Genomic DNA, 24,968 nt, shown 5'->3' on the forward strand with positions numbered 1-24,968 from the left:
ATGCAGACGTAGATTTACAAAGGCCGGCGACGGGGTCGCACGGGATGGAGTATCTGGGGGGGGGGCAGGGAAACGAGTTTCGTCTGCCCTACCCCAAGCTGCAGATAAGTACCTGGTCTCGAGTAAATTGGGCTTGCAGGTACAAAGCATAGAAATTGGGCCACCTTGCCGCCTGGGGTGGGGGGGGGGGGGGGGGGGGGGGGCACGTCGGCTTCTCGTCCGGTCGAGGTCGGCGAAACAGCACCCGGGTCTAGTTGGCGGCGTCGATAAATGCTCGTGAAGCGGACTGAAGTCGAGGGAGTACTAGAATGTGTATGCACGCGAGCAACGAAGTCAGTTTAAGAAATTGTGTCTTCGGTAGGCTGGGCTAGAGTTACAATAAGGGACACTGTGAAGAAAGAGAAAACTAGGGTCTTCTTGCCTCCAAGGACTGGAGCCTGGGTGAATAGACTCTGGCCTCGCCGAAGAAAATGTGGTTGCTCGACTGGATATACGCCTTCTTGTTAAGTAGTTAACTATTCTCCGTCCTACCACGAGGTAAAGGTCTCTGTTCTCATGTCCGGCTTTCGGTTTCGTGGATCTGCGTACGTTATTATATGTCTGTCTTGAATACAGAACCATCCGCAGCATGTATGCCTCGGCTCGTATTTTCTGTACGGCGGTGCGATCTCAAGCTAGATACAGCCATGTTATTATATCTAACCCAGGAAGTCTGGCCTTCTCGTCAACCACTCGTCCGATTACCACCGCAAGTCACGCCTCGGGATCACATATGGGACGCAAACTTCTCTGTAACTATAGATTCCTCCCATGTAGACACGGGCTCTAATCTCGGTGGTGGGCAGCATATATTTCCGTAGACCACGGCGCGAAGGGGAGCGTTAGGGACTTCCCCGATAAAATTGCCTTCTAAGTTCTGGACCATCAGGACGTCCGAACCTCGTGACTACCGGGTTGATAGCTTGAAATGGCAGGAACACGGGGGCCCGACAGATGATATAGATGATTCCGCAGTAGGATCTCATCATATACAGCTTGGTCGTCTCCCTAGACCCGGGAAAAGAGATCTAGAAGTTCTTCCTCCGCTTTCTCTGGTAGAGTGCGGTTAGGCGTCCTCTCCCTAGGCTAGGCGGAGCGACACCTCGCATACGTTATAAGCTCTACCTAAGATTCAAAGGCATTTAGAGATGTTTACTTAATCCTTAGGCTAATGAAGCCTGATAATAACCGTGCTACCTTAGGCTAGATATATACGTATCAATTGATATTGATGCGCTGGGCCGCGGCGCAGTGGTAGAAGCGTCGATATATTCCCTGGAATCAATCCTTGGGGACCTACCCAAGAGTCGTGCCCGGGGGAGTCTGTGTTGGCGACTTACCGTGACGAACATTCAATCGTGCTTTGTACGGTGGTCAGCCCAAAAATGATCTGTAGACTCGTGGCAAGTCATTCTTGCGGTTTAACAATCACTTGACGTCTTTGATGAACGGCTTTGTCCTTCCCACGATCTGCGCCTTTTGCGTCCACTTGACCACTCGGGCATGGCGCAGAGCGAGACGGGCGTGGGGGCTGGCGCAGTCTGGTGATAGCCTCGAGGCCCCGAGCGATCCGCGCAAGCTCTCTTCGGTGCTGTGTGCCGTAAGATGGAAAATGAATGTGACGATGGTTGGGTAAATCTGGATGCTCCCAAATTTGGGCGTAGGTAATACGCAGTGGACGAGAGAGACAGAAGGAGGAGAGGGAGAGAAAGCTATGTCCTAACTCACATGTCAGAAGTGTCGTAAAACCACATGCGTCGTCTCGTAGAAATGGGGGTCTAGCCAATGCTTAGCTTTGCCGGCTTTCGACCGAAGCCTTGGGATCCTAAGTGGGTAATAGTCGATAGTCACGAAGCGCTGTCATACTGGCATACGACTAACTTTAGCGCTGGTCTACCCTAACGGCCCTTCCATCGCGTCCTGCGAGGCTAAAGCGGAACGGAGACGAAATGTAGGTAGTTAGACTTCTTAAGCCATCGGCTCGTGGATATCTCTTGCTGCTGTGTGTCTTGCTCAGCTGCGTTGCGCTTATTCTGCCTGACGTAACGCCTGTCTCGGATTCTCTCTTCACACCTGCGTAGTTGTTATTAGTCCGACTCGATATTCGGTGATGGCCACGAGATATCTCTCGGAGGCAACACGTGTACGGGGCGACTAAGAGACAGCTCCCAACACTGTGGCAAATCCTTCTGGATTTGGCGAGGTTACATACTGCCGCCATGTTTTTATTTTTATGCCGGAGCAGCTCGTCAAGCTGCCAACTCCCGGCGGGTTTCTTGGTGCGCTGTGATGCGGATGCTGATCCGTCGCTGGCAATCAAAGACAAGGGGACTCCTGCGATACACGCCCGGAACCCAGATCGACTGCCACCCGAAACAACGCAACGATAAGCGAGCCGCGGTGCGGAATGTCGACATGTTACAAACACAATGCGCATGTATAGACGGAGCCGCTTAGCCGTCGGGCATGACTCGCTCGGGAGGCTCTTCTAGAAAATTTTCGGCGAACGAAACCGGATCTGCGCCGCCTACGCGCACACGCTGCAAAGGCTCATCAGATCTGATACATGCCCTGACACCGCCCGCCGCCCCGTATGGGCATGGGAGAGGTGCTCTCTGACCCAGGGATGCGGGAAGTCTGAAGCAATGCGCGCGCACTTACCACGTCCGCCCGTATATGTTTCATTCCTACCTACCTTTCACACGTCGCCACATACGTTTGAGGCGCGCGCGTACTATGGGTTCCTGAGTGGGCATGCGTGGTGATGATCACGTCGGGATGTGACTAAGGACACTAGCAACAAGTGTTGTTGAACGACTGAAAATCTGGAGTCTGGAGAGGCCAGTAAAAAGTTGGATCACTGGGAGGTCCCAGGTGGAGCGGAATCTGCATGAAAGAAGAAAAGCCGTGCAGTCCCTCGAGAAAGATTACTCGGCGTTTGAGCCCGGTGGATTAGGGTGTTCCATCCCCTGTCGTGCCTCTCCGAGTTTTCATACATCCCTACGTAAGCACACACAGCAAGACACACTAACAACTTACATCCCTACTTACACTATTGGTTGACGGGTTGAGTGGAGAAAGGAGAGAAAGAAAGAGAGAGGGTTGAGGTTAGGCTAATGCGCACAGCGGCTCATTAGACAGACGGACAAGACCCTGAAGCAGGCCAGGGTCAGTCCGTCTCCATTCCGGGGAAATTAAAGTATGTAATGGGAACCGTTTTATTTTCTAGATCCTGGACGGGGACGGGCTCCGTGATACGGAGTGCAGGTTTCTGGATCTCGTTCGAAATTTGTCATAGAATCTGTGTCTGGGTTGGCCGTGACCAAGTTTTGGCGTCTCGAGACGTTGCCGAATCGACTCCCGTCAGACGGGCATACCAACAATAAGCACACCTGGCCCAGAGCGCCGAGAAGAAGACGATTAGGAAAGGGGGGGGGGGGAGAGAACGCAAGTCGGTGAGGTGAGTGAGAGCGAGTTGACCGGAATTCCTGTCTGCTGCTCTGCTAGCCCGAGCCCTTGACCTACCTATTGGTTTTGGATGCCTGTACGTGCCTACGTACGCACATACATTAGGTAGGCATAGTAACTCCCGTCGCCTACTACACGCCTACATATGTACACAACTCCAAGCCTCGTGGCATCCTGGGTGAGATCGGAAGAATCCGGGACTGGCGGCAGGGGGCGGGGGTGGAAGACTGGATGGAGCCCGCCTAAAGAGGGAGATTGGGGAATCCGTCAGCCCTGTCAGCCCCATCCGCCGGCGTGGCAGCCCCTGACACTATCGCCATCCATTTCGGACCGCTGCTGGATTGGGGATGCATCGACCATGCAGGCCTCCAAATCCCTATTCATCCGAACTCTAGCCCGAATCGCCCCCCTGGTGTGATTCGCGAATAGGGGAATGACCAGGTGAGGTGGAGGACGGTGTGCTTGGTCGCCACTCGCTCGCCACCTGGCCAAGCAACAACGGCGGGCATGCTTGACGCCGTGTCGCTTCGCGAGGGGAGAGGGGGTGGCCGGCGCGTCTCGCAGTGTTTCTGTCTGGGCCTCGCCCTCTCTTGCTGGCGCCGGGCGCTCTGACGTCCAGTCCAGGTGCATGGCTTCTACTACTACGCATATGCCCACGGGTACTACGTTGTATACAGACGTGCGGGTGGTGGAGGATCCCGTGACGCAAGACCGACCGCTCAACGTTTGGGAGAAGCCGGAGGAAGGAGGAAAAGGAGAGAGAGAGACAGACAGCTACGATAAGAAAGAGGACAAGTTTCGAGGGGAGAGAGGCGCGGGTGGGGGATTACTGATAGCATCCTCCGATCTCGTCCGCCAGCATTGCCGACTTCCCTACTACCACCACGCACACATGTAGATATTGTATGTAGATAGGTAGGTAGGTAGGTAAGGTGTGGATAGGTATGTGTGTAGGTAGGTATGTGTAGTAATTCAGCATGCCGCTCGCCGCGTCGCAGCAGCAAATCAAATCCGATCCAACCAAATCGGAAACATTGAACGGTCCCAAGTTGCGAATCTGGCTTATGCAGGCACGAGGAGAACCCGAGAGGCAAAAGTGCGAAGCAGGCAGAGGACCAACCAACCTCCCCCCCCCTATCCCCTGGTTAATGCACCCCCCGGAGGAGGGGCGGAGAGGAGAGAGGTTACGAAGCGTCGGGGCTGTTTACGTGCTATCACAGGATCGGTGGACATGCAAACAGCAAGGATGCAGAGGAACCCCCGATGCCACCCTCTCTGGCTTCCTGCGGGAGCCCAAGATATCATGAAGATTTTTCGGCGACGTTGTCGCAGCCGCGGGCGAGAACGAATCTGTCTCGTGGGAGAGGGGTGGCTGGCTGGCTGGCTGGCTAGCTGGAGGGATCCTGCTCTGCTTGATTTTCTTTCCTCTCCCCTTTCTAACAGAGGACGGGGGGGGAGACTTCGGGGCCGAGTTGGGGGAGGATGCGCGCGTGTGCAGGCAGGCATTTACTATTCCCATGCCTACACCCTAGAGGTAGAGGTAGGTAGGTAGGTAGGTAGTATTCGGTATCTATCTTAGGTACGCGAGAGTAGTATCTTATCTAGTGTGTCCAACGAATGCCCGCCAGAATCCGTCGCCGTGGCTATTCTTGTTCTTACCACCACCGGTGCTGTTATTATTACCTTACAGCATGCGGGCTTACATCGGGTTGTTTTTCGGGTACGGAGTCTCCAACCTCTATGTACGTATGTGTGCATGCATGCATGTATGCCGGGGGTCGTGAGCTTTTCATGCTGCCTCCTAACCTACCTATGGCAGAGAGGTCGGTAGATTGTGACGGAATTGTTTTTCTTCAAAGAACGCTATACGCGGAACACAGGTCTACCTCGTATGTCTATCGATTGCTTGCCATCATCCTCTAGAGTCGAGAGGAAGATGAGATGACGAGCTGTACAAAACGGACGCATTGGGTTGACAGCGGCGACACCATCAAAGCCCATCCCGTCACGATCCCTCCGCAGACCTGCGTAGGTGTGCACAGAAAGGCGGCCATACCCCATCGCGGCCCGGGCCAATGACAGGCCACGATGCTTTCCTAATTCGGATGGTCCCCCGTTGTATTTTTATGTGTCCGATGTCGATGTAGCTATACATAGCTCCCGCGCATGTGCAGCAACGTGCCAGCCAGCCCGACAGCGCGTTGAGCGTGTTCCTCTAGGGCTCCCGTAGGCTGATGAGAGAGGTTAAGGATTGATCGAGTGGCGCACAGATGTAGGTATACGTACATACTTAGGTTTCCCTGGGCTTAGGGTACATAACCTAACCCAGAGTCCCACCTAAGAAAGGTACCTTAGGTACCTGCTGGTATGTACCTCTAACGGAGGTACCGTTGTTTACTACAGGCCGCCCGTAGGCACGGTCTGAGTCACACATTGCCGCTGTTATAGGGCTTCGGCACACCTATAAGCCCAGGTACCTCGCGCCATCTCCCCCGCCGCTACCTGTAGTATGGGTGTCTGCGTGCCCGTTACGCAGGTACCTACCTAGGTGACGAAGAATTTGATGGGTTTGCATTCCGCCCCGAACCGACTCTGTATTTCCTCATTTCGTCCGTCCGCTTCGTGTGCGTTGCCCACACCATACAACCGGAAATACTACGCAGGAGAGCAAGTCGCCGGTGACCGGATCCCAACAAAAATTTTGCTCTCCTCTCCCACCGGCACCCTCTCCCACGTAAAGAATGCCCGCCTAGTAAATATCGCGTGTGCGTAGGGGAAAAGGGGGGGGGGCGGGGGGGGGCGTGTGTCTGTCGCGCATACTCGAACTGGTCCGCGGGACAACACCACCAGCCTTCGCGACACCTACCGACACCCCCATCCTATGCAAGCCGGGACATGCAGTATTACGGCGAGGAGAAACAAAAGGGAATCAAGACTCGAGAGGAGCAATAAGCACAGCAAGAAGAATAAGATGGACGAAGGACCGGGGAAACTGCTGAGCCCTGGTGAGCCCTGGTGAGCCCTGGTGACGATTCCCTCTGCGCTCTCAGCATCCTTCTGCCGTCCCTCCACCGTCCCTCCGTCGTCCTTCTCTTCTTCCTCCACCTCCATTAATAGGTCTCCTTCCTGCATTCTTCCTATCGGCTGCCGCTTCTGGATGCCGCGAAGTTGACCTAGGCTCCTTTCCAAGCGCCCGCCGAGGAGAACAGAAGCTTCCCTCGAGTGCTGTACCTCGCCGTCATTGGCCGGGGGTGAGTCCGCGGATCGTGATCCAAGTGGCACACCTTTTTTTTCCTCTTTCTGATTTCTTCCTCGCGTTAGCCTGGGCTCTCTCTCTCTCTCCCGTAACTTGCCGATCTAGCTGGGTATTGGCCCCCTGTCCCCTGCTCTCTCTCTCTCTCTCAGGGCCTGCCGAAGCCTGAAGGACCTGCTGGAGGGTCTGCTGTGCCGGCTTCTCTGCGTTAGGAAAATCCTACCACGATCTGGTCTGGGGGTCTTGGGTCTTGTTTGGCACCCCATGAAACCCCAACGAAACCACGGCGCGCTCTCGTCGCAGCTGGCACGACTCCGTGCTGCCAGCCTGACGACAAGGGGACGAGGCCTAGGTGCCGGGGTCAGGGTGGCAGGGGTGTTCGGACCGCCTCGCGCCAGTCCCACGCCGCCACTATTAAGAAGCTCGTCTTCGCCGGCCCATGTCATCATCGACGACATTATTGTAGCCGGACTCGAGCACGACGGTAATAACCCAGAAGCCCTCAGCAGCAGCAGCAGAAGCAGCGGCACTATAAGCAGAAGCACTATAAGCACCACCACCACCACCACCACTACTACTACTACCCCGTCCGCCTCCAGTCACTCTACATATTGCACGAAGACTCTCCGGGATAGTAATCACCTCACCTACACGCACCCTCATCGTCACCTGCCCGAACCTGGCTCCTTGCATCCCGGACTTTTCCCTAGCACTACTGGCAGTCGTATCCGGAATTGGGGAGACGAGGCATCGTCCAGTTCGTCTTCTCCATACACTTACACCTTATTGTCAGCCGATTCTCATTGCCCCAGCACCGGACACGGCTCGATTCGTCCTACCCCTACTGCTGCTACCCCTTCCTCCTCCTCCTCTTCCTACCCCATCAGCCCAACATCATCCACTTCCCTCGACCGGTCTCGCTTTTTAATAATTATTCCGCACCGCCCTTCACCGCGTCGTCCAATGGCGTTCAGCACCTACAGCACCGCCAGTTCAGATATATCAACACCCCGTTCAGCGTCCCCGTCCGCGTCTACTATTTCCGCGCGTTCCTCTCACTCTTCCGTTTCCAGCAAACGCCTCTCCCTATCCCTGCAACGGAGGCAATCTGCCCTCAACCCAATGTCCTCCATCGATCTCACCGCAATCGAAGAGCAAATGAAGATGGCCGCGCTTGACGGACTCCGAGGGTACTCCCAGAACCACTATGGCGAAGTCCAGCAGTACAGGACCACCGACTACATCTCGCAGTCCGCCGCCGCCGGCTACCAGGTACTACGCGAGCCCTTGTGGAATAAAGGTAAAACTAGTCTCACTATATACCTCTCAACAACCCTCAACAACTCTCGATCTGAGATCACAATCTGACATCCGTGTCGAAAAACGGCCATACTCCCTCACATGCTGTGCCTCTCTCGTCTCTCTCTATCTCTACCTATCACTCCCCTCCGAACCCATCTACCCATCCAACTCGCCCATCTATCTACATACCTACTACCTACCCATATGCCACTTTTAGCGACTAACATGATGAGTTACAAAGGCCTCTCTTTTACGCCGGATGAGCGTGTCTCCAAGAACCTGACGGGCTTGATACCGCACACCATAGAGACCGTCGAGACCCAAGTGGCGAGGTGCATGAAGATGATCAACTCGAGGCCGACCGGCGTCGACAAGTACCTGTACCTGTCGTCCCTCAAGAGCCAGAACCTGGACCTGTTCTACCGGGTGCTCATCGACAATGTCCGCGAGCTGATGCCGCTGGTCTACACCCCGACCATCGGCGACGTCTGCTTACAGTACTCCACCCTCTACACCCGCCCGGAGGCGCTCTACATCTCGATTAAACAGCGCCGGTCGATCAAGACCATCCTGCGCAATTGGCCCTATCCGGACCCAGAGATCTGCGTCGTCACCGACGGATCCCGCATTTTGGGCCTGGGCGATCTCGGTGTGAACGGTGTGGGGATCTCCGTAAGTCCTTTTTCCTCGGAGAGACTCCCCCCAGGCTTACTGCACTTGGGGCGGGCTCTCTGGGCCGACGCGTGCATGCTTGTGTGCTGTGACGCTGACAATGTATGCTAGATCGGGAAGCTGTCGCTCTACACTGGCGCTGCCGGTATCCACCCGAGCAAGACCCTCCCCATCGTTCTGGACTGCGGCACCAACAACGAGACCAACCTGAGGGATCCCCTGTACCTGGGCCTCCGCGCCAAGCGTCCTACGCCGGCTGTCGCCCAGGAGTTCATGGACGAGTTCATGGAGGCCTGCGCCGAAGTCTTCCCTAACATGGTCGTCCAGTTCGAGGACTTCGAGACCGAGAAGGCATTCGCTTACCTGTCGCGCTACCGCAACAAGTACAAGTGTTTCAACGACGACATCCAGGGAACTGGTGCCGTTGTGTTAGCAGGGTGAGTCACGTCAACCCCGTGGTGGCATGCCCCCCCCTCTTGCTTGCCCATTGCTTATGCCCAATATAGCTATATCGGTGGCGTGAACCTGTCGGGCGTCCCTCTTGATGAGCAGCGCCTGGTGTTCATGGGTGCGGGCTCGGCTGGTGTCGGTGTTGCCAAGCAGATGGTCGAGTACTACACCCGCCGCGGTCTTACGGAGCAGGCAGCCAAGGAGAAGTTTTGGCTCGTAGACACGAAAGGCCTCGTAACCCTGGACCGAGGCGACAAGTTGGCCGAGCACAAGAAGTACTTCGCTCGCGCGGATAACAACGGCCACCAGTTCCGCACCCTCGAGGAAGTCATCGAGTACGTCCGGCCGTCCGCCCTCGTCGGCCTGACCGCTACCTTCGGCGTCTTCACCGAGTCCGTCGTCCGCGCCCTCAAGGCTTCGGTCGACTCCGGCGGCTCGGGAAGGCGACCCATCCTGTTCCCTCTCAGCAACCCTCTGACCAAGGCCGAGTGCACCTTCGAGCAGGCCATCCAGTGGACCGACGGAACTGTCATCTTCGCCTCGGGGTCTCCCTTCGCCCCCTTCGCCGTTAAGAGTGGCGACCATGCCGTGACCTACTACCCGAACCAGGGCAACAACGTCTACGTGTTCCCCGGTCTCGGCTTGGGCACCATCCTCGCCAAGGCGACCAAGGTCACCGACGAGATGGTGTATATCTCGGCCGCGTCGCTGGCCGAGTCGCTGAATTCCGAGGAGATCCACAAGGGTCTGATCTACCCTGACATAGATCGCGTCCGGGATGCCAGCGTCGTCGTCGCCCGAGAGGTGATGAAGGCCGCCCGTCGGGAAGGTGTCAGCGCCCTGCCCGAGGAGCAGTGGATCGAGTGGGAGGAATGGGGCGATGTCGCCTTGACGAAGTTCATCAAGGACAGGATCTACGACCCCCTCAAGTAGGGGTTAGTGCAACCACAAAGGATGAGGGGGGGCGGAGACGAGAGGAGAACCGGAAAGAGTTATGCATGGAATTCATGATCGGCGTTATCAAGCGAGGAAATTCACTTCGTCGGATATTGGCATAATGCAACCTAGCCTCCGCCTTGGGTCGAAGGCAACGAAAAACAAGAAGGGGCCGCTTTACGAGAATAAAGCTGTCTCTTGGAGGGGAGGTTCCATACGGGTATTAAGACTAGGTTAGGGGGGACACTTGAGTCCCTTCGATGGAATAGGGTCTTAGATGCTGGAGTGCAACTTTAGAGCCTCGCATCCCGGGCCTGTTAAACGTGGGGATTTAGAGATAGACAGGTCTAATGAATCCTAAAGGACGTTTTTTATTATTATATATCTTAGGTACTGGCCCTGCTGCTATGTGCCTTTGTAGTGATGCCTTCCGAGTGCGTTTCCTCTTCTGTTCGACGATACTACTAGACTCTGCAACCGTCTCTGCCCAATAGGAGGCTATATCGAAGCCGTCCACTTGCCTAAATAGTCTATAGGGGTTGCTGACCCAATGGCAAAGCGCATCGCCGGTAGGAGAAGGATGGCTACGCCTCTCGGGCTTGTATAAGCCGGAGGTAGATGGATGATGGTCAGATTATCTGGTTGACCTATCGAGCTCCCTCCCGGTTCGCCAACCCCTTTGATTGCTATAGCCCGATCTGCCGCACCGCAAGCTGCTCCCCCCCCCCCCCCCCCCCTCATTCCTCCGACGAGGTCGAGTAGACGTACGCAGTTGAGACAACCCCCAGGATTTTAATATCCGCTTAATGAGCCTCTGCCTTTTCTGCCATCCCCTACTCACATTAGCCGGGTCTCTTCGCTCCCCGTCTACCAGCCCTCGTGTGCCTCCTCTCTATTTGCGCGGCTATCCCGGGATAAGCGACGCCACGTTTTTTCCTGTTGAACATCGTACCGAGACAATCTATCTCCTCGCCGTCCTGCGTCGCAACACCCCATCCGCCCCTCCTCGTCTCTCCCTCCCTCCCTCCCCTCTTCCTCGCCGTCCGCCCCAGCTGGATCCGAGGCAGTCTGGACCCCGTGAGAGCCAAGGCGGCAATATTGGCTGACAGCTGGGGTGGCTGGCCGTGGAACTTTTGGGATATAGGGCGGGGGCGCCAGCGTAGGATTTATACGGAGCTAGAGATGGGCCTATCTATCCTTTCCGTATTGACTCGCTTTTTTACGCGGCCGATCGCCCCTATTTCTCTTCTCCGCCTCCCCCCAGGCGGGAGGAGAGACGCGCGATCGCCATACTCGTTCCTCGCTAGGTCCAGCCGGAAGAGAGCTGTGCGAACCTGCCTGCCCACTACTACACGTACACCTGCACGTACCTGACGGTAGCGGCAACCGTCCCAAACAAGGGCGCAAGGTGAGGAAATATGAAATTTACGCTTACTCTCCCCGTGCTGGGGCTGCTGGCGGGCGGGGCGGCGGCGGCGCTGAACAAGACGGGGACGACGTGCACGGTGACGCCGCTGGAGGCGGGGGCGGACGGGCGGGAGCCGGACGACGGGGGGCAGATCCTGGAGGCGTTCCGGCAGTGCGGGACGGGGGGCAAGGTGGTGCTGACGGAGGGGCTGTTCCACATCGGGCGGGTGATGGACGTGAAGGGGCTGGCGGACGTGGACGTGGAGATCCACGGGACGCTGCGCTGGTCGGCCGACATCCAGTACTGGCTGCGCAACAGCATCGGCGTGCAGTACGCGCAGCGCTCGACCGCCTGGCGCATCGGCGGCCGCGACATCCGCATCCGCGGCTTCGGCAAGGCCCTCTTCGACGGCCAGGGCCAGCTCTGGTACGACCAGAACCGCGGCCAGAGCAACCAGAACGGCCGCCCCATCAGCCTCACCCTCTGGGAGGCCAAGAACGTCCTCGTCGACGGCATCACCTGGCGCCAGAGCCAGTTCTGGCGTACGCAGAATCCTTTTTCCTTCCTCTCTCTCTCTCTCTCTCTCTTCATCATCCTCCTCTCCGGGGATGACGTCGGGCGATGCTGCTTAGGCCGTGTGCGGGTCGGCGTCGGGAGAGCTGCCAGCCTATTATTTCCTAGCCTCTTCGCGGGAGCGTCGCCAAGCTGGAGGAGACGTGAGGAGGGCAAGGAGAAAACAGGACTAGAGTTGACGGCCCCATCTGCAGACACCTTCATCGCGTACAGCGAGAACATCACCATGACGAACCTCGACATGAACGCCACGAGCAGCAGCCAGTGGAGCACGGTGAACACGGACGGCACCAACACCTGGAACTCGAAGGACATCTTCATCAGCAACTGGACCGTGACCTGCGGCGACGTGAGTCTTCCCCCCCCTCCCCTCCTTCTCCTCTCTCTGCCCGTCCCTACTGTCCCGCCCTTTGCTCACCCCTCTCTCACCTTACCCCCCCCCAGGACTGCATCGCGGTCAAGGGCAACAGCAGCAACGTGCACGTGCGCAACGTGCACTGCTACGAGAGCGGGTGCGCCGTGGTCGGCTCGCTGGGGAACAACCCGGGCGGGGCGCCGGACTTCGTCGAGGACGTGGTGTTCGAGAACATGACGTGCACGCACTCGTCGAACGCGGCGTGGGTGAAGACGTACAGCGGGCGCGGGCTGGTGCGCAACGTGACCTTCGCCGACATCGTCGCCGACGACGTCAACCAGCCCGTCTACGTGACCAGCTGCATCTACACCGCCCGCGGCTGCGACGCCAGCCGCCTCCCCATCCGCGACGTCCGCTGGCGCAACGTCGTCGGCACCAGCCGCTACAACGTCGCCGCCGCCATCTACTGCGCCGCCGCCAGCCCCTGCTCCGGCCTCCGCTTCGACAACGTCGACATCCGCCCCAAAGACGGCCGCAGCACCCCCAAGTTCCTCTGCAGCAACATCGCCGACCAGCCCGCCTCCGGCATCCCCTGCACCGGCACCTGCCCCGCCGACTGGCCCCAGCAGCTCACCGGCAACCGCTGACCGCTACGCGCCCCCGCCTCCCGAATCGTCGACGGCCCGAGACGAGAGGAGGGTAGAGAGAAGGAGGAAAACGGGGGGGGGGGGATAAGAGGGGCTTTGCATGCGGGCTTCAGTCACATAGGGATACCTACAGCGCACACGCCCATCTACACCGCGACGAAGATCTATAGGTCTATTCCCCTAGACATAGCGACGTGAGCTTGCAAGGCGAGAGACAAGAGTCCTCCCAGCGAGTGTGTCGAACAGCGATTGTATCTAACCCGCCCGCAGCCTTCCCCGCCCCGTCCAGGCCCCGTGATGATCGGCCCGACCTCGGCCCCGTGCCTCGCCATGCTCCCGCCCTAGGTATATGCTCCCGGAAGTTACCCGCCATCCGTAAGCGCGTGTCGTGTCGTGTCGTGTCGTGTCGTGTCGTTTCGTGTATATCGTATCGTAGATAATATCGTATGGCGCTGTCCCGTACCCGTCACACCTATGCGCGTACCTATAAGTATGCATGCACGCCTGCCCTATACGTCCCCATCGCCGGGATGCGGCCTCGCCTGAACCATGAACCCCTATCTCTTCAACCCCCATATCCATATCCTGCATTACCTATATAGTTTACTCATCTACTCCCCTCACTCCCCTCACTCCCACCGCCTCCACTCCCTCACCACATCCCTAGTCTCTCCCTCGAGCGCCGCCCTCTCGCCGGCGCTGGCAGCGTTCCGGATCTCGCGGTCGAGCGCGGCAGCGCGGTCGTGGAACTCGCGCTCGTGCGCACGCCGCTCGGCCGCCCGCTCGGCGAGGTAGCGCGGGTCGCCGCGGCGCGCGGCGCGGCCCAGAGCCTCGCGCATGCGCGGCGAGTAGAGCTCGCACGCGGCGACCGGCAGGGCGACGGGCCGCCGGTGGAAGAAGGACAGGGCCGTCGCCGTCGCCGCCGCCGCCGCCGCTCCCGACCCCGACCCCGAGTCCGACGACTCCTCCACCAGCTGCCGCAGCGCCGCCGAGAAGCACGCCTCGCACGCCGCCATCTCCGGCGACGACCGCGTTGTGTACCACGTCCCGTTGTGGACGGGGAGCCCGCGCGCGCAGGCCGGGGGCGGAGCCGCCTGCGGTAGCGGCGGCGGCGGCGGCGGCGGCGGGGTCTCGTACCCGTGCCCGCGGCCGTAGTCGTATCCGTGCCCGTACTCGTACCCGCGGCCGTACCCGTACCCGTACTCGTACCCACTGCCGTACTCGGGCGCGGGCGCGTAGTCGCCGTACTCGGGGGGGTCGGCGGGCGGCGGCGCGAGGTCGCGGAGCCGGTCGGCGAGGGCCTGGACGTCGGGAGCGCGCTGCGTCGCGAGCGCCGCGTCCGACGCGGCCTCGAGCACGTCGAAGTAGAGCGCGAAGCGCCGCTCGCCGTCACCGTCACCGTCGTCGCCGTAGTCGGCGGCGGACGGCGACCGGCGCCGCGCCCCGTCCCGCAGCCGCATCGCGCACGCGCCGGGCCGCGGCTCCGCCGCCGTCGGCACGAACAGCCCCGTCAGGTTCGGCAGCAGCGCCTCGAGCGCGCGCGCGCACCCGTAGCACACGGTGAAGTCGCCGGCGACCGCTCGCCCCGCGCGCGGGTCCATGACCGAGTACCAGATGCGGGCGGCGGCAGCGTCGGCGCCGCCGACCTGGGAGGAGAATGAGGAGGTCGTGGGGGACGAGGAGGCATAGCAGCACGGCGGGCTCCGCGCCACGACGTCGGCCACGCGCCGCAGCAGTGACAGGTCCGGCGCCCCGCGCTTGCGCGAGAGGTGGTACGCGATGCGGATGTAGGGGCTCGCGGCGCTGCCGAGGTCGCAGGTGATCGGGCGATCGGGCGGGCGTAGCGGTGCCGGCACGAGGTGCCGCGCGTAGGCGGTACCGGCGAAGGCGGCGTCGTAGCACGCTGGGCACACGTGAAGGTTGTCGCAGCGCGGCAGCGTCAGCCAGTCGACGTATCCCGCGACCGGCCACTGCCGCGGACACCGCTGCCGCGTGTCCGGAAGTCTGCCAGCCTGGAGCTCGTCGAGGTACCTCCCGTAAAAGGCCGGCGGGGTTTGGTATTTCGGCGTGGCCACCATCGCGTCGCGGGGCGAGTCCGGCTGTGGGGGCTGTCTGTTGGTTTGCTGCATATGCTGCTGTAGCTGTTGTCTCTGGGGGCTGGACGACATGGCCGACGTCGTCGACATCCGCCGCTCAGGTCGGAAAAAGTCTGTTCTGGAAGACGAGACAATTCCGGACCGGCGAGGGTCGGGCGGAGAGCCTGGTTTGGCAGCCGCTGTGGCGGCGACGGCAGCAGTAGCAGCAGTAGCAGGGATTGCCATGGGAGTCGCAGAATCTCGAATGGATCTTCCCGTAGAAGTGCGAGACAGCCCGGGCCGCGCGGGTTTCTCGCTTCGCGAAAACCTGATCTCTTTTGGCATCGTGGCGGTGCGTGGGCTGGAAGAAGCCGGATCGCGCTCGTAGACCTGGCTTTGGGATGTTCTCGGACTGGGGAGCGGTGAAGGACCTCGAGATCGGCGTCTGGCGTTTGATCTCGATTCCCCGGCGCCCCTGCTGTAGGCTTTCGCCTCCTCTGGTATGACCCATTCCTGTTGGTAGCGGTTACGAGACTGATGCGCTGCTTCCTCGTCGCTCGAATAGAAGTGATCGCTATAAGGAGGCGTGTCTCGCCTCCTCACCGGGCTCCGCGTGGCATGGTACGCGGAATCCCGTTCTACTCGTGCGTGGCTAGTTCGGTCGGCCCTAGGAGATGGAAGGTCGTCGCGCGAATTTCGCCTCCCACGGTCTGTCGTCGAGGACCCCCTCATCTGTCGAGGGGATTCCGCCGTCAATCGTCGCTTGTGGCGAGAGGGGCTTGTGGACTTGGCTGATTTGAGGGACCTTTCTTTGTACCTCTTATCATCCTGTGGGCTCTTGCTATATGGAACGTTGGGATGAGCAGATTGATCGCGGTCCTGAGAACGAGGGCTCGATCCGCCCTGATAGTAAACCCGCTCTCTTCCTCTGCTGCCGTGCTCTATGATATCGGGCGACAACATCTGCTCATCCTGAACCCGCGAGCCGGGACGTGGTGAAAAGTAATCGCCGCCGCCTTTCTCGGGTTTTGCGGCGGTCGGCGTAGGCTTTGCTTTGCTCTCATTTGGTGTAGGCTTCGCCTTGCTCTCATTCGGTGTTGGCTGTGGTTGTGGCCTGGTGTTGATTTCAGTGATTATGGCGGGTAATTTTTCGTGCCTACCACGGCGATTCTCGCGAGTTGGCGAGGGATCCTGCTTCTTTTCGCTGTCCGCCTCTGGCTGGTCGCGTACATGGAATTTGCGTCCCGTATTCGCTTCATAGTAAGTAGGCTCCGGCTCAGGTCTTGGTCCCTTGGGCTTGGGCCGCTCTGTCGGCTTTTTCTCACTGCCAGACGAGTCGTCTGGAGAGCTAGGCTGGGGCGATACGAGGACGAAACGCCTCTCGGGGTTGTGCTCATGAATGAGGAGGAGGATGGGGAGCTGCTCGAGCTCTCCCCGGTGTATCGGCTCCTCGTCTGGCACGATGGAGACCACAGATCCGAATTCCTTTGCGAGGGATTCCTTCTCATCCTCGACGCTGGGGGGTGGAGGATAAGCGCGGGGGCGCCTAGTGTTACTCGCCAACGTCCTTGGAGCTGTGGCATCCATATAGGATGGTGGCGGCGATGGAGAGCCCGAGTTAAAACCGCTGTATTCATTCATCATGTCTCAGCATACCATTTGGCCTCGCGACGACTTGGGTTGGGGATGGTCCTGTCCGACTCGGTAATTTTCGCCCGGAGATATTCAGCTCAAACCACTTACCGTCTTGCGTGGGCGCTCCTCGCTCTAGAAGACGGCCAATAACCCTGCTGCAAAAAGGTGTCGAGATCGACGTCGGCCATGTTGACAGGGTTGGTGGAGAGGACAGAAAACCTATACCATGACAACCCGATTGTGGGAGACGTCGGTAGATATTATGCAGACCAGGACGCCGCGCCTCGCGGCCTCGGGCGATTCACACACGCACACACACTTTTTTTTTCGGGTCTTACCAGCTCGTGTACCTCCAAAGCGTACAGGAGACGGCGAAGAGTGCGCAATCAAACGCGCGACGTTGCAACGTGTAGGTCGATCGAGACTTGTGCACAACACCAGGTTGGTGTCCCGACGATGACGATTGCGCGGGAGCGATTTCAACGGTGAAGCAAAACAGAAGGCGGTCTTGGGCCTGTCAAAATAGATCTCTGGACAGATTGGCCCAGGCCTGGGCTGGGCTGGGCAGCTAAGTAAGTAGAAATATTAATGCCTACGTCAAATGACCAGCGAGGCAGTGTTCCAAAGCAGGATGGCCTACCCCCGCCTCCCTCTCTCCCAGAGCGCCTCAGGGTCAGTGGCTTCGGACTTGCCCGTCGCTGTTAGTTGGTCAGCTTTCCCGTTCTCACTCACCTTTCTCTCCCTCTCTCCCTCCCTGTCTCTCTCTCTCTCTCATATCCCTGTTGTCTTAGCCCCCCCCCCCCCAAATCGCTCTGCCAACTCCTGGCTAAGATACGTGGTGTTGGGGTGCTAGCCCCGAAACCGTCTAGCCGAGAACGAAAACAAGATAGAGGCTCTCGTAAGTGCCGTGGAATCTAATCACTTGCTCACTGATCGTCTGGGTATTGTATTATGTGTGCGTGTGCGTCGGGGCGTGTGTATGTATCTGTATGTGTTGGTACACCCGCCTACCCCCCCAGGACGAACACCCACTACCAGTTCCGTCCTCCTCCCGCGAATAATGAAAGGGGAGCGGGGTGGGAGGACAGGGGTCTCCAGGGACTTTGTCGTCAAGACGTTGCATCCATCTCTGGAACCACATCTGAGATGGCTTGGTTGAAACCGTCGAGCCAGTCAAGCCAGGCTTCTTCGCCCTTCCTCGCCCCTCGCTCGCTACGAAGCAGCCTGATTGGGAGCATTCACCCCGTGGGATGGGGAGCAGGTGGTGGATGGGACGGGATACACACCTTATGCCACCCATCTGGCTCGTAGTACAGCAGATCTGCATAATAGATGATGGTACGTTATGCCGGTATACCAGATTACCGACCCTTCTCGCCCGACTACAAATACCGCACATCGATAGATCTCGGCGAGCATCCGTCTTCCACCTAGTCGCCGCTCACACTCCAGGCGTCGACCGCCGCGTACGTGCGCAGACGAGCAGGCGGGCTAGAAACGGCTCCGCGAGCTATGCCGTCGCCCCAGCAGCCCAACCTTCCCCCTTCGTGTTACCGCGCTGCTTCTGTGCGGATCTAGAGCGAAGGCGGATGGATTCCTTCCTGCGGTGGCCCTACGCTGCCGGTCGACATTGGACCGCTTTAACGTCTGGCCAGACAGGACCGCTCTGCATACCTCTTATTGGACCACCTCCCCCCCCCCCCGGCTCAGATGGGGCGATCAGCAAGAGAGATCGAGGACGGTAGTGGCTTGCCAGCCTACGAGCTCTTTCGGCGAATGGGATCTGATTTGAGGCAAGACACCCTCGTTTGAGAGTGCGAGAGCCGGCCCCGATTCTCCCCCCGTCTACCAGGAAGAACAATACACGACCCCGTGTACGCAAAGCAGCGGTCAAAACTAGACCTGTTGAACGAGCACGCCCCACCTCCCGGCACCGCAATGAGAAGCACTCGTGAAATCGACCTCATACGCGGCGGGGACGGACAATTGGCTCACCTGGATAGCATTCGATGCTGTGCTTCGCGCTATCCTGATGTCTAGTATCTCGGGTTGTGAACCGCAACAGGGCAATGAGCCCCCTCGCGTGCTGGAAACGACTGTCTGGTTGCTACGTCGTGACCGGACCCTGCGTGTTGCCGAGGAGGTCAAAACTCCAGCCTCTCATTGGCATAACTGACCTTTCCCATGGGAAGTACGAGGCAGCATCTCTGCCCGCGTCTCGACCCAACGTCCCACCACATGTCGCCTTCTCAGGAGGAAAGAAATTATAAATAACAAAATAGCTTCGGATGTGGCTCTCACGATCGTCTAGGGTGACACGGACGTGTCGCAAGAACAGGCTATTCTTCCCCCCGCCACGCGCCCCACGCTGGCCAGTATCGAGTGTTCTCGAAACCGCGTTGAGAGAGTACCGCCCTAGAAGCCCCAGAGTGCTCGTGTAGCCCAAATCGTGGAGACCAGGATGGTCACCCCAGTCTCTCCCAGCTTCTCGGCAGACGACTGGCACGGTAGGCCAAAGGCATAGGTGGGCGCGGGGTTCCTCTGCGGAGTGGCGCCACTGTCTCTCCCGTACGTGTGAGGCTATAAATCTCGTCGCACGGTTTCGACTTAGCCAGACCGGGCCAGACCAGGGAGATGAATTGTCACTTTCCGCCCTAAGTATCATCAACCGGCCAACCACTAGCAACGCGATCACATGCCCAATGAATAGTTTGCATATGAGAATAGACTTGGACAATCGTCACTTCTTCGTTCGTGAAGGCCCGCGGAGAACCGACAGAAATGCTACGAGGGGACACGACGACTCAGCCTTCGCTTCCTACCTGTCCCTCCTACCAAGGAGGCAACCCAAAGGTATTACGAGGGACAATCTGTCAATAGCTGTTAGCCACATAACGAACTCCAGTGTGACTATGCGGAGACTCGGATATATCGAAAGAAAGGCGACTCCGGGTACGGACATAAGTTAGAGATGGAGGGAAAGTACAGATCGTTACGAGTGGTGATTGATCGAATGACCGGCAGTCGTATAGCATGTTGATACGGCGCGTTACTTGTCGATGTCGTAGACAGGAGGGCGGCAACGTTCCCGGCCATCCGAAGGAGAAATACAGAGTACCTCGCCTCGTGGTGTGCTAAGAATTACTTAGGTCGACGACAATGTAGGCACGTCGAGAGTTCATTACAGAAACCCTCATAAGGACGACGGCCTTCGTCCGAACCCGGAGCCGCACCACTCTCCCAGCTTTGACGATAAGTAGATGCCTAACTTCGGGTCATGGTCCCCAGACGATGCGGCGCTGGGGGCTGGAGGGCGCGTGGTTCCATCAAGCTTGATGGATATTCCGCGGAATTCCCTTGGGCGTATGGGACAGTTCAGCCACTACTGCTGTGCCCTCCCTCTTTCTCGCTTCCTCACTACTTTTATGCTCCACTAAATAGAAGATGGAGACACCGTGACGTGTTCATTAGGAAAAACCCGCCCGTTGCACCGGCCGCAACCGCGTAATGGCCGCAGACAGACGGGAAATGGAGTTGCCCGAATTCCCCACTTACTATCCTGCCTAGCTATAAGGGAAGGCGACGTTGAACGGCGCCATCCCGGTTCTGCTTCATCATGGTCGTATGGTGAGATGAGAGGGGGGACTTGATGTAGGATTATCCAAGCATCGTGACGGAGCCTACTACGCGAGCTAGGCATCGCCCACACGTACGAAGCTGCCTATCACCGCGATCCTTCCAACAACAGCAAGCTCAAGTGGTGAGATTTGGTCACCTGTCTCACCGAGACGGTGACACTGAGGCAACCAGCGAACATTCGGCCGCGGGTATACATAAAGGGCAGCCAGGACTTCGAAATTTCTAGGGCGATGTCTCTCAGAAGGGCCGTAAGGATTCGGACGATTAGGCAGTTAGCAAATTCCCTACCAGAGTCTCACACGTAGTACACCTAAGTTCCGTCATAATCGAGTAAGTGCGTACCCGGGCCGATAGGAGGCCAGTCTGCAGCTATCCAGGAGATCAGCTTGAAGCTGGTCCGAACAAGCAGGCTGTTCTTCGGCACCCGTACAGGGAGGAAGCGACTCGGGTAGAGAGGGACCGATTCCGTTCGTCTGTAGTTACTGACGAGCGCTAGGCATCCAACCCAGATCGCTCGTAGCCATCCCATCCTATAAACAGGGGGTGTGTGGCCAAAAGACGTGTCCCGGCAGTTTGGTAACGGTTGACGGCGAACCTGTCGTGACAACTCGGTGTGGGAGGACAGAATACAGGTCGCGAGCTGTAGCAAACGGCACGAGCCCTTAGGCCGGTTGGATATGTGATATTCGTACCATACCACTGCGGAAGCGCCTCTGCCTTAGGCAGGCAGCTAGTACACTGTATAATGGTTGGTTGGCTGCTCCTCAGATCTGGGGCGAACGAGATGTGTACAGGTCCGCAGTGGGAGGGGGGCGTTGATCATAAGTCAGATGAGGCCTACAAGACGTAGAACTGGAGAAGTCATCTGAAGACGTAAAAGTCATCGCATACCCCGATCAGATGCCGGCGAAATGACATGCCCTTAATTGCATACTGGGATATTTCTCAAGGCGATACGCGTCGGCATGTATCATCCTCGGTCTATTTCTTATGTCGCGAAGAACAAGGAACCCGGCTCCCCGAAATATGCGACACTAGACGAAGTGAAAAGTGCTGTAAAGTCGGGAAGGCTGGACGACTGAAAGAGGCCGCCGGAGAGACAGGATAGGAGAGAGTTGGTCCCATTTTCACGAGGCAACCTGCTGTTCTTCTCTTTTTCGATCAGATCGGCCGTTCGTATACAGTATTATGCCTACTTACGACTTTGACAAAACCTCCAGAAAACAATCGCGCCTCAACCCTCTACGAAGAGGAGGTCGAATCATATCCGCCCAACGGCGCCCGAGCGCAGACGAGCCACGAAACTGCGAAAATGGTAGATACTAGATTCTAGGCCCGTATTCGCAGCACCGAGAGAGCTCGCACGCGTGTATGGAACCGGTGGCAGATGCGTCGAATTAGGCGACTTGGCAATCGGCGTCTATGTGCTAGGCAAGTTACAGTTATCCAACGAGGTACTGCTCGATATCCTTGTCCTCCTCGTCCTCCTGGAGCTCCTGTAATCTCTTCTCCTCAGCGTCCAGGAGCTTCTTGATCATGTTCCTTTGCCGCTTTCGGGCCTTCTTGCCCCAGTCCGTGGCACTCGCCTCGGCCGGCTGTTGCTCGTCGTCGCTATCTTCGGGTATGGCAATCTGGCCGCGGAGCTGGTTGGGAGAGATCTCCGCCTGCTCTTCTCGCTCGATTTGCTCTGCGAGCTGCTTCTCCTGGCGCTTCGCCGTGAACCTGAGGATGTGCGGTCGGAGCAGCATGTAGGCGCCAACAATCACGACCAATCGTATCGTGTGCTGCGGTGTCATGGACGAGAAAGACTCGCCAACGTTCTGGACGAAGCGGTCTTTGAGGAGGTTGAAGAGCTGGGATATCGAGTCGAAGAGGTGCTCGAAGAGATCTATGAGTTCCGACATGATGGCGGTGGTGGCCTTGCGTATTTCCTCGTGCGTACAATTTAGGACAGCAGTGACCTAAATCGGGCGGGGAGCGGTTGTTGGATCGTAGGACTGCTATTAGAACTGATGCGGGAACGGATGCACCGGAGGGTAGGCTACAAGTGAAGAGCGCACGCGTTAGCTACCACGGGGAGTCTTCGTAGCTAGGTCTTTGCTGCGGTAGTGCAGGGCGGTAGTATTTACCCTCATCAGCTCATCCGCCAATAACATACACAAAACGTATACCTCGTGTAGTCGCGGAGCCGGGCGAGCCTCGAACTCATGGGCGAGACACGGGATGTTGGGGCGTTCGAAGGGCTCGCGGCGCTGCCGAGGTGGACGAGATAATAAAATCAGGTGGACACACGGAAATAAAAGCTTGCTTTGCACCCGTCGCGCCTACCCTCCGAAACAAAAGCCTGGAACTGGGCGTCAATCTTTAAAAAACGACCCCCGACGCGCTTGGCGCACCGATAGGTACTTAGGTACCTGATGTGCCGGGACAGGGGATAACAGGTAGGTAGGTACATGGGTAGGTACCGAGGCGCGTCCCGTCCATGGATCCATCCCTCTCATCTATAAACCATCTGCATATATACAGAACTAAAGCATCTCCCTCTGCTTAGGGGGTTTATCTAGGTATATTCGCGCCTTTGCCATCCCAGAACCAGCCATGGCGGATGAGACCGACGAGGACGTCCGAGAGGTAAGGCTACCAACCCGTCCTAGCCGACCGTAGGCAGTAAACACAACCGGGCTCCGCATCCGCTAACATGGCAGGGCGGAGTACCAGCGACTCAAGTCCGCGTTATGGTTCGCCGTGGGGAAGATGGTCGATGAGGAGACGCTGAAGCGAAACCGAAACGTCACCCCTCAGTTCATCGGGGCCTTGACCGAGATGGTTTGGGCCCAGATCGGTAGGTACTGCCAGGCAGGCATCGCTGTTTTCCGTTTCGCCGTCGCTCTGCTTGTAGCTTGAATTGACACCCCCTTCTCCCAGAGAATGTCGCGTTGGACCTGGAGAGCTTCAGTCGCCACGCGGGGCGATCCACCATCACAACCGACGACGTCCTGCTGCTCGCCAGGCGCAACCAAGACCTCCACACGATCATAAGGGATTTCGTGGACAAGCAGAAAGCCGCCAGGGCGAAGAGCAAGTCCCAGAGATGAGCGTGCACCGTGGCGAGCACGAGCCGGCATTTCTTCGCGCCATTCACTGTCCTCTCACCGGGGAAGAAAGAGAAGAAAAAGACTCTGGGGCTTGGCTCACCCGGCCACTAGCAGGCAGAGAAGCTTGCGGAAGGTCTCCATCGCAGGTTGGCTTGGGGCAGAGCAATGCTTGGGAATTCTCGGACCTCGAAACGCTCCGTGGGCAGATCTCTACGGAACTCCTTACCGGTGTCACAAGGGGAGGACCGGGTGTACTGTACTCACAAGACGGATTAGCTTGACCTCCTCGGTCGCCGGTCATGGCGTGAGACGGTGGGTTACCAACCCGCTAGGAAACGACCGAGCTAGCTACTCAAAAAGAAATTGTGGCCCGGTAATCGCCTACGCATGGCGTGTTACAGGAGGCATGCCCTTTGTCCGCAGTAGTCACATCAGACAGCAGAATAAAGAAATTAACCATAGACTCACGAAAGCATCTTATAACCCGAATCGTATTCTTGCTGTACCCTACCGATTTGGGATGGGTCAGCATTACGTACGTCGGCTTGTCTCTTGGGGGTCTACAGATATCGACTGACCGTGCTTCGGAGCGTCAAACGCCCCTCACACGCTTTACTAGTAATTTTGGGGTGCTGAGGAACAGCTTCGGTTGGGGGTTACGTCGTATGTCCGGAGGGGTAGCTAGCTAACTTCATTGAAATACCTACGTGTATATATATATATGTGTGTGTGTGTGTGTGTGTGTGTGTTATTTTACGATATTGGTGGATGGACAACGTATGCAGTCATCCTTTTTTTTCCCCTCGCTGCTCGATACCAACACTGCGACGCTGACGGTGACAACACCTCGCCGGCCCAGGTCGGGAATGGCTACTGCTGGCGGGAAACGGATAGAGCGGATGATGACGACGACCCAAATGGATGGGGATCGCGCCGATGCAAGAGTGGATCGTCGTGTGGCTGGTAGACCGGCGAGCGAGGGTTAGCGCCACAGGCCCATGACGCCAGATGGTGGCTCGGAACTCCCTACGGTCCAATCACCGGGCCCCATCCCCGGCACAGCCTTGAGCCCTGGTCAGCGTCGACGTCACCGTCGGCAGATCGGCACCAGCGGGGCAGTGGCTTGCGTCGAATCAAGCGCCCTCTCGTCGCCGTGGCGCGGGTTGCTGCGGCCTGCTCTCGCTACCTGCCGGCACCCGTTGCGTGATGGTGGCCAGGCGAAGGACGGAGGCAGATCGACCCGGTACTTGTGTCTCGCTGGGCCTGCACGCACAATGCGTATGTACACACCTTACACGCCTGCCTGCTGGCCGCATTCGTCATCGTCGCCATTGACAGTTCTCCCCCTGTCTGGCCGCAGCTGCTGGTCGGTTGCGGACAGTAGCTAAGGTCGGTAGTCGGGCAGATCTAACGGGGTGAGG

General features: G+C 58.1%; 7 protein-coding genes across 7 annotated transcripts; 4 read left to right on the forward strand and 3 right to left on the reverse strand.

Annotated features, from left to right (window-relative positions):
- Positions 1–1,839: 1,839 nt before the first annotated feature.
- On the reverse strand, positions 1,840–2,746 carry GGS23DRAFT_427600 (uncharacterized protein). The gene is made up of 2 exons (XM_051513824.1): positions 2,701–2,746; positions 1,840–2,579 (listed from the first exon to the last, which is right to left on the reverse strand). Exon 2 carries the CDS (start codon positions 2,474–2,476, stop codon positions 1,922–1,924), a length of 555 nt encoding a protein of 184 aa, XP_051374168.1. The 5' UTR covers positions 2,477–2,579; positions 2,701–2,746; the 3' UTR covers positions 1,840–1,921.
- A 3,551-nt stretch (positions 2,747–6,297) lies between these two features.
- On the forward strand, positions 6,298–10,522 carry GGS23DRAFT_559303 (uncharacterized protein). Its single transcript, XM_051515813.1, has 4 exons — positions 6,298–8,060; positions 8,304–8,734; positions 8,846–9,171; positions 9,241–10,522. Exons 1-4 carry the CDS (start codon positions 7,025–7,027, stop codon positions 10,115–10,117), a joined length of 2,670 nt encoding a protein of 889 aa, XP_051374169.1. The 5' UTR covers positions 6,298–7,024; the 3' UTR covers positions 10,118–10,522.
- A 341-nt stretch (positions 10,523–10,863) lies between these two features.
- GGS23DRAFT_427683 (uncharacterized protein) lies at positions 10,864–11,382 on the forward strand. Its single transcript, XM_051513825.1, has one exon. It carries the CDS (start codon positions 10,927–10,929, stop codon positions 11,224–11,226), a length of 300 nt encoding a protein of 99 aa, XP_051374170.1. The 5' UTR covers positions 10,864–10,926; the 3' UTR covers positions 11,227–11,382.
- Positions 11,383–11,641: 259 nt separating this feature from the next.
- GGS23DRAFT_559306 (glycoside hydrolase family 28 protein) lies at positions 11,642–13,275 on the forward strand. Its single transcript, XM_051515814.1, has 3 exons — positions 11,642–12,070; positions 12,296–12,450; positions 12,546–13,275. The coding sequence occupies exons 1-3, from the start codon at positions 11,758–11,760 to the stop codon at positions 13,101–13,103; spliced, it is 1,026 nt and encodes a 341-aa protein (XP_051374171.1). The 5' UTR covers positions 11,642–11,757; the 3' UTR covers positions 13,104–13,275.
- A 329-nt stretch (positions 13,276–13,604) lies between these two features.
- GGS23DRAFT_618503 (uncharacterized protein) lies at positions 13,605–17,001 on the reverse strand (the record flags this gene model as incomplete). The annotated part of the gene is made up of 2 exons (XM_051520943.1): positions 13,605–16,694; positions 16,922–17,001. The coding sequence occupies 2 exons, from the start codon at positions 16,999–17,001 to the stop codon at positions 13,733–13,735; spliced, it is 3,042 nt and encodes a 1,013-aa protein (XP_051374172.1). The 3' UTR covers positions 13,605–13,732.
- Positions 17,002–21,413: 4,412 nt separating this feature from the next.
- Positions 21,414–22,847, reverse strand: GGS23DRAFT_427805 (DUF1531-domain-containing protein). The gene is made up of 3 exons (XM_051513828.1): positions 22,582–22,847; positions 21,653–22,493; positions 21,414–21,604 (listed from the first exon to the last, which is right to left on the reverse strand). Exon 2 carries the CDS (start codon positions 22,354–22,356, stop codon positions 21,895–21,897), a length of 462 nt encoding a protein of 153 aa, XP_051374173.1. The 5' UTR covers positions 22,357–22,493; positions 22,582–22,847; the 3' UTR covers positions 21,414–21,604; positions 21,653–21,894.
- GGS23DRAFT_427777 (kinetochore component CENP-S-domain-containing protein) lies at positions 22,498–23,569 on the forward strand. Its single transcript, XM_051513827.1, has 4 exons — positions 22,498–22,893; positions 23,004–23,083; positions 23,165–23,294; positions 23,378–23,569. The coding sequence occupies exons 2-4, from the start codon at positions 23,051–23,053 to the stop codon at positions 23,545–23,547; spliced, it is 333 nt and encodes a 110-aa protein (XP_051374174.1). The 5' UTR covers positions 22,498–22,893; positions 23,004–23,050; the 3' UTR covers positions 23,548–23,569.
- The last annotated feature ends 1,399 nt before the right edge of the window (positions 23,570–24,968 follow it).

The sequence above is a fragment of the Durotheca rogersii genome, assembly GCF_024521655.1.
Source record: "Durotheca rogersii strain YMJ 92031201 chromosome Unknown GGS23scaffold_5, whole genome shotgun sequence".
Lineage (NCBI taxonomy): Eukaryota > Fungi > Ascomycota > Sordariomycetes > Xylariales > Xylariaceae > Durotheca > Durotheca rogersii.

Excerpts from the sequence above, each read along its gene's own strand:
- GGS23DRAFT_427683 (XM_051513825.1), top strand. The coding sequence starts at position 10,927 with ATGAGCCTCTGCCTTTTCTGCCATCCCCTACTCACATTAGCCGGGTCT.
- GGS23DRAFT_427805 (XM_051513828.1), bottom strand. The coding sequence starts at position 22,356 with ATGTCGGAACTCATAGATCTCTTCGAGCACCTCTTCGACTCGATATCC.
- GGS23DRAFT_559303 (XM_051515813.1), top strand. The coding sequence starts at position 7,025 with ATGAAACCCCAACGAAACCACGGCGCGCTCTCGTCGCAGCTGGCACGA. Across the intron at positions 8,061-8,303 it reads CGAGCCCTTGTGGAATAAAG|GCCTCTCTTTTACGCCGGAT; the intron begins GTAAAACTAGTC and ends TGAGTTACAAAG. Across the intron at positions 9,172-9,240 it reads GGTGCCGTTGTGTTAGCAGG|CTATATCGGTGGCGTGAACC; the intron begins GTGAGTCACGTC and ends TGCCCAATATAG.
- GGS23DRAFT_427600 (XM_051513824.1), bottom strand. The coding sequence starts at position 2,476 with ATGCGCATTGTGTTTGTAACATGTCGACATTCCGCACCGCGGCTCGCT.
- GGS23DRAFT_559306 (XM_051515814.1), top strand. The coding sequence starts at position 11,758 with ATGGACGTGAAGGGGCTGGCGGACGTGGACGTGGAGATCCACGGGACG. Across the intron at positions 12,071-12,295 it reads GCGCCAGAGCCAGTTCTGGC|ACACCTTCATCGCGTACAGC; the intron begins GTACGCAGAATC and ends CCCCATCTGCAG. Across the intron at positions 12,451-12,545 it reads GGACCGTGACCTGCGGCGAC|GACTGCATCGCGGTCAAGGG; the intron begins GTGAGTCTTCCC and ends ACCCCCCCCCAG.
- GGS23DRAFT_427777 (XM_051513827.1), top strand. The coding sequence starts at position 23,051 with ATGGCGGATGAGACCGACGAGGACGTCCGAGAG. Across the intron at positions 23,084-23,164 it reads CCGACGAGGACGTCCGAGAG|TACCAGCGACTCAAGTCCGC; the intron begins GTAAGGCTACCA and ends GGCAGGGCGGAG. Across the intron at positions 23,295-23,377 it reads GATGGTTTGGGCCCAGATCG|AGAATGTCGCGTTGGACCTG; the intron begins GTAGGTACTGCC and ends CCCTTCTCCCAG.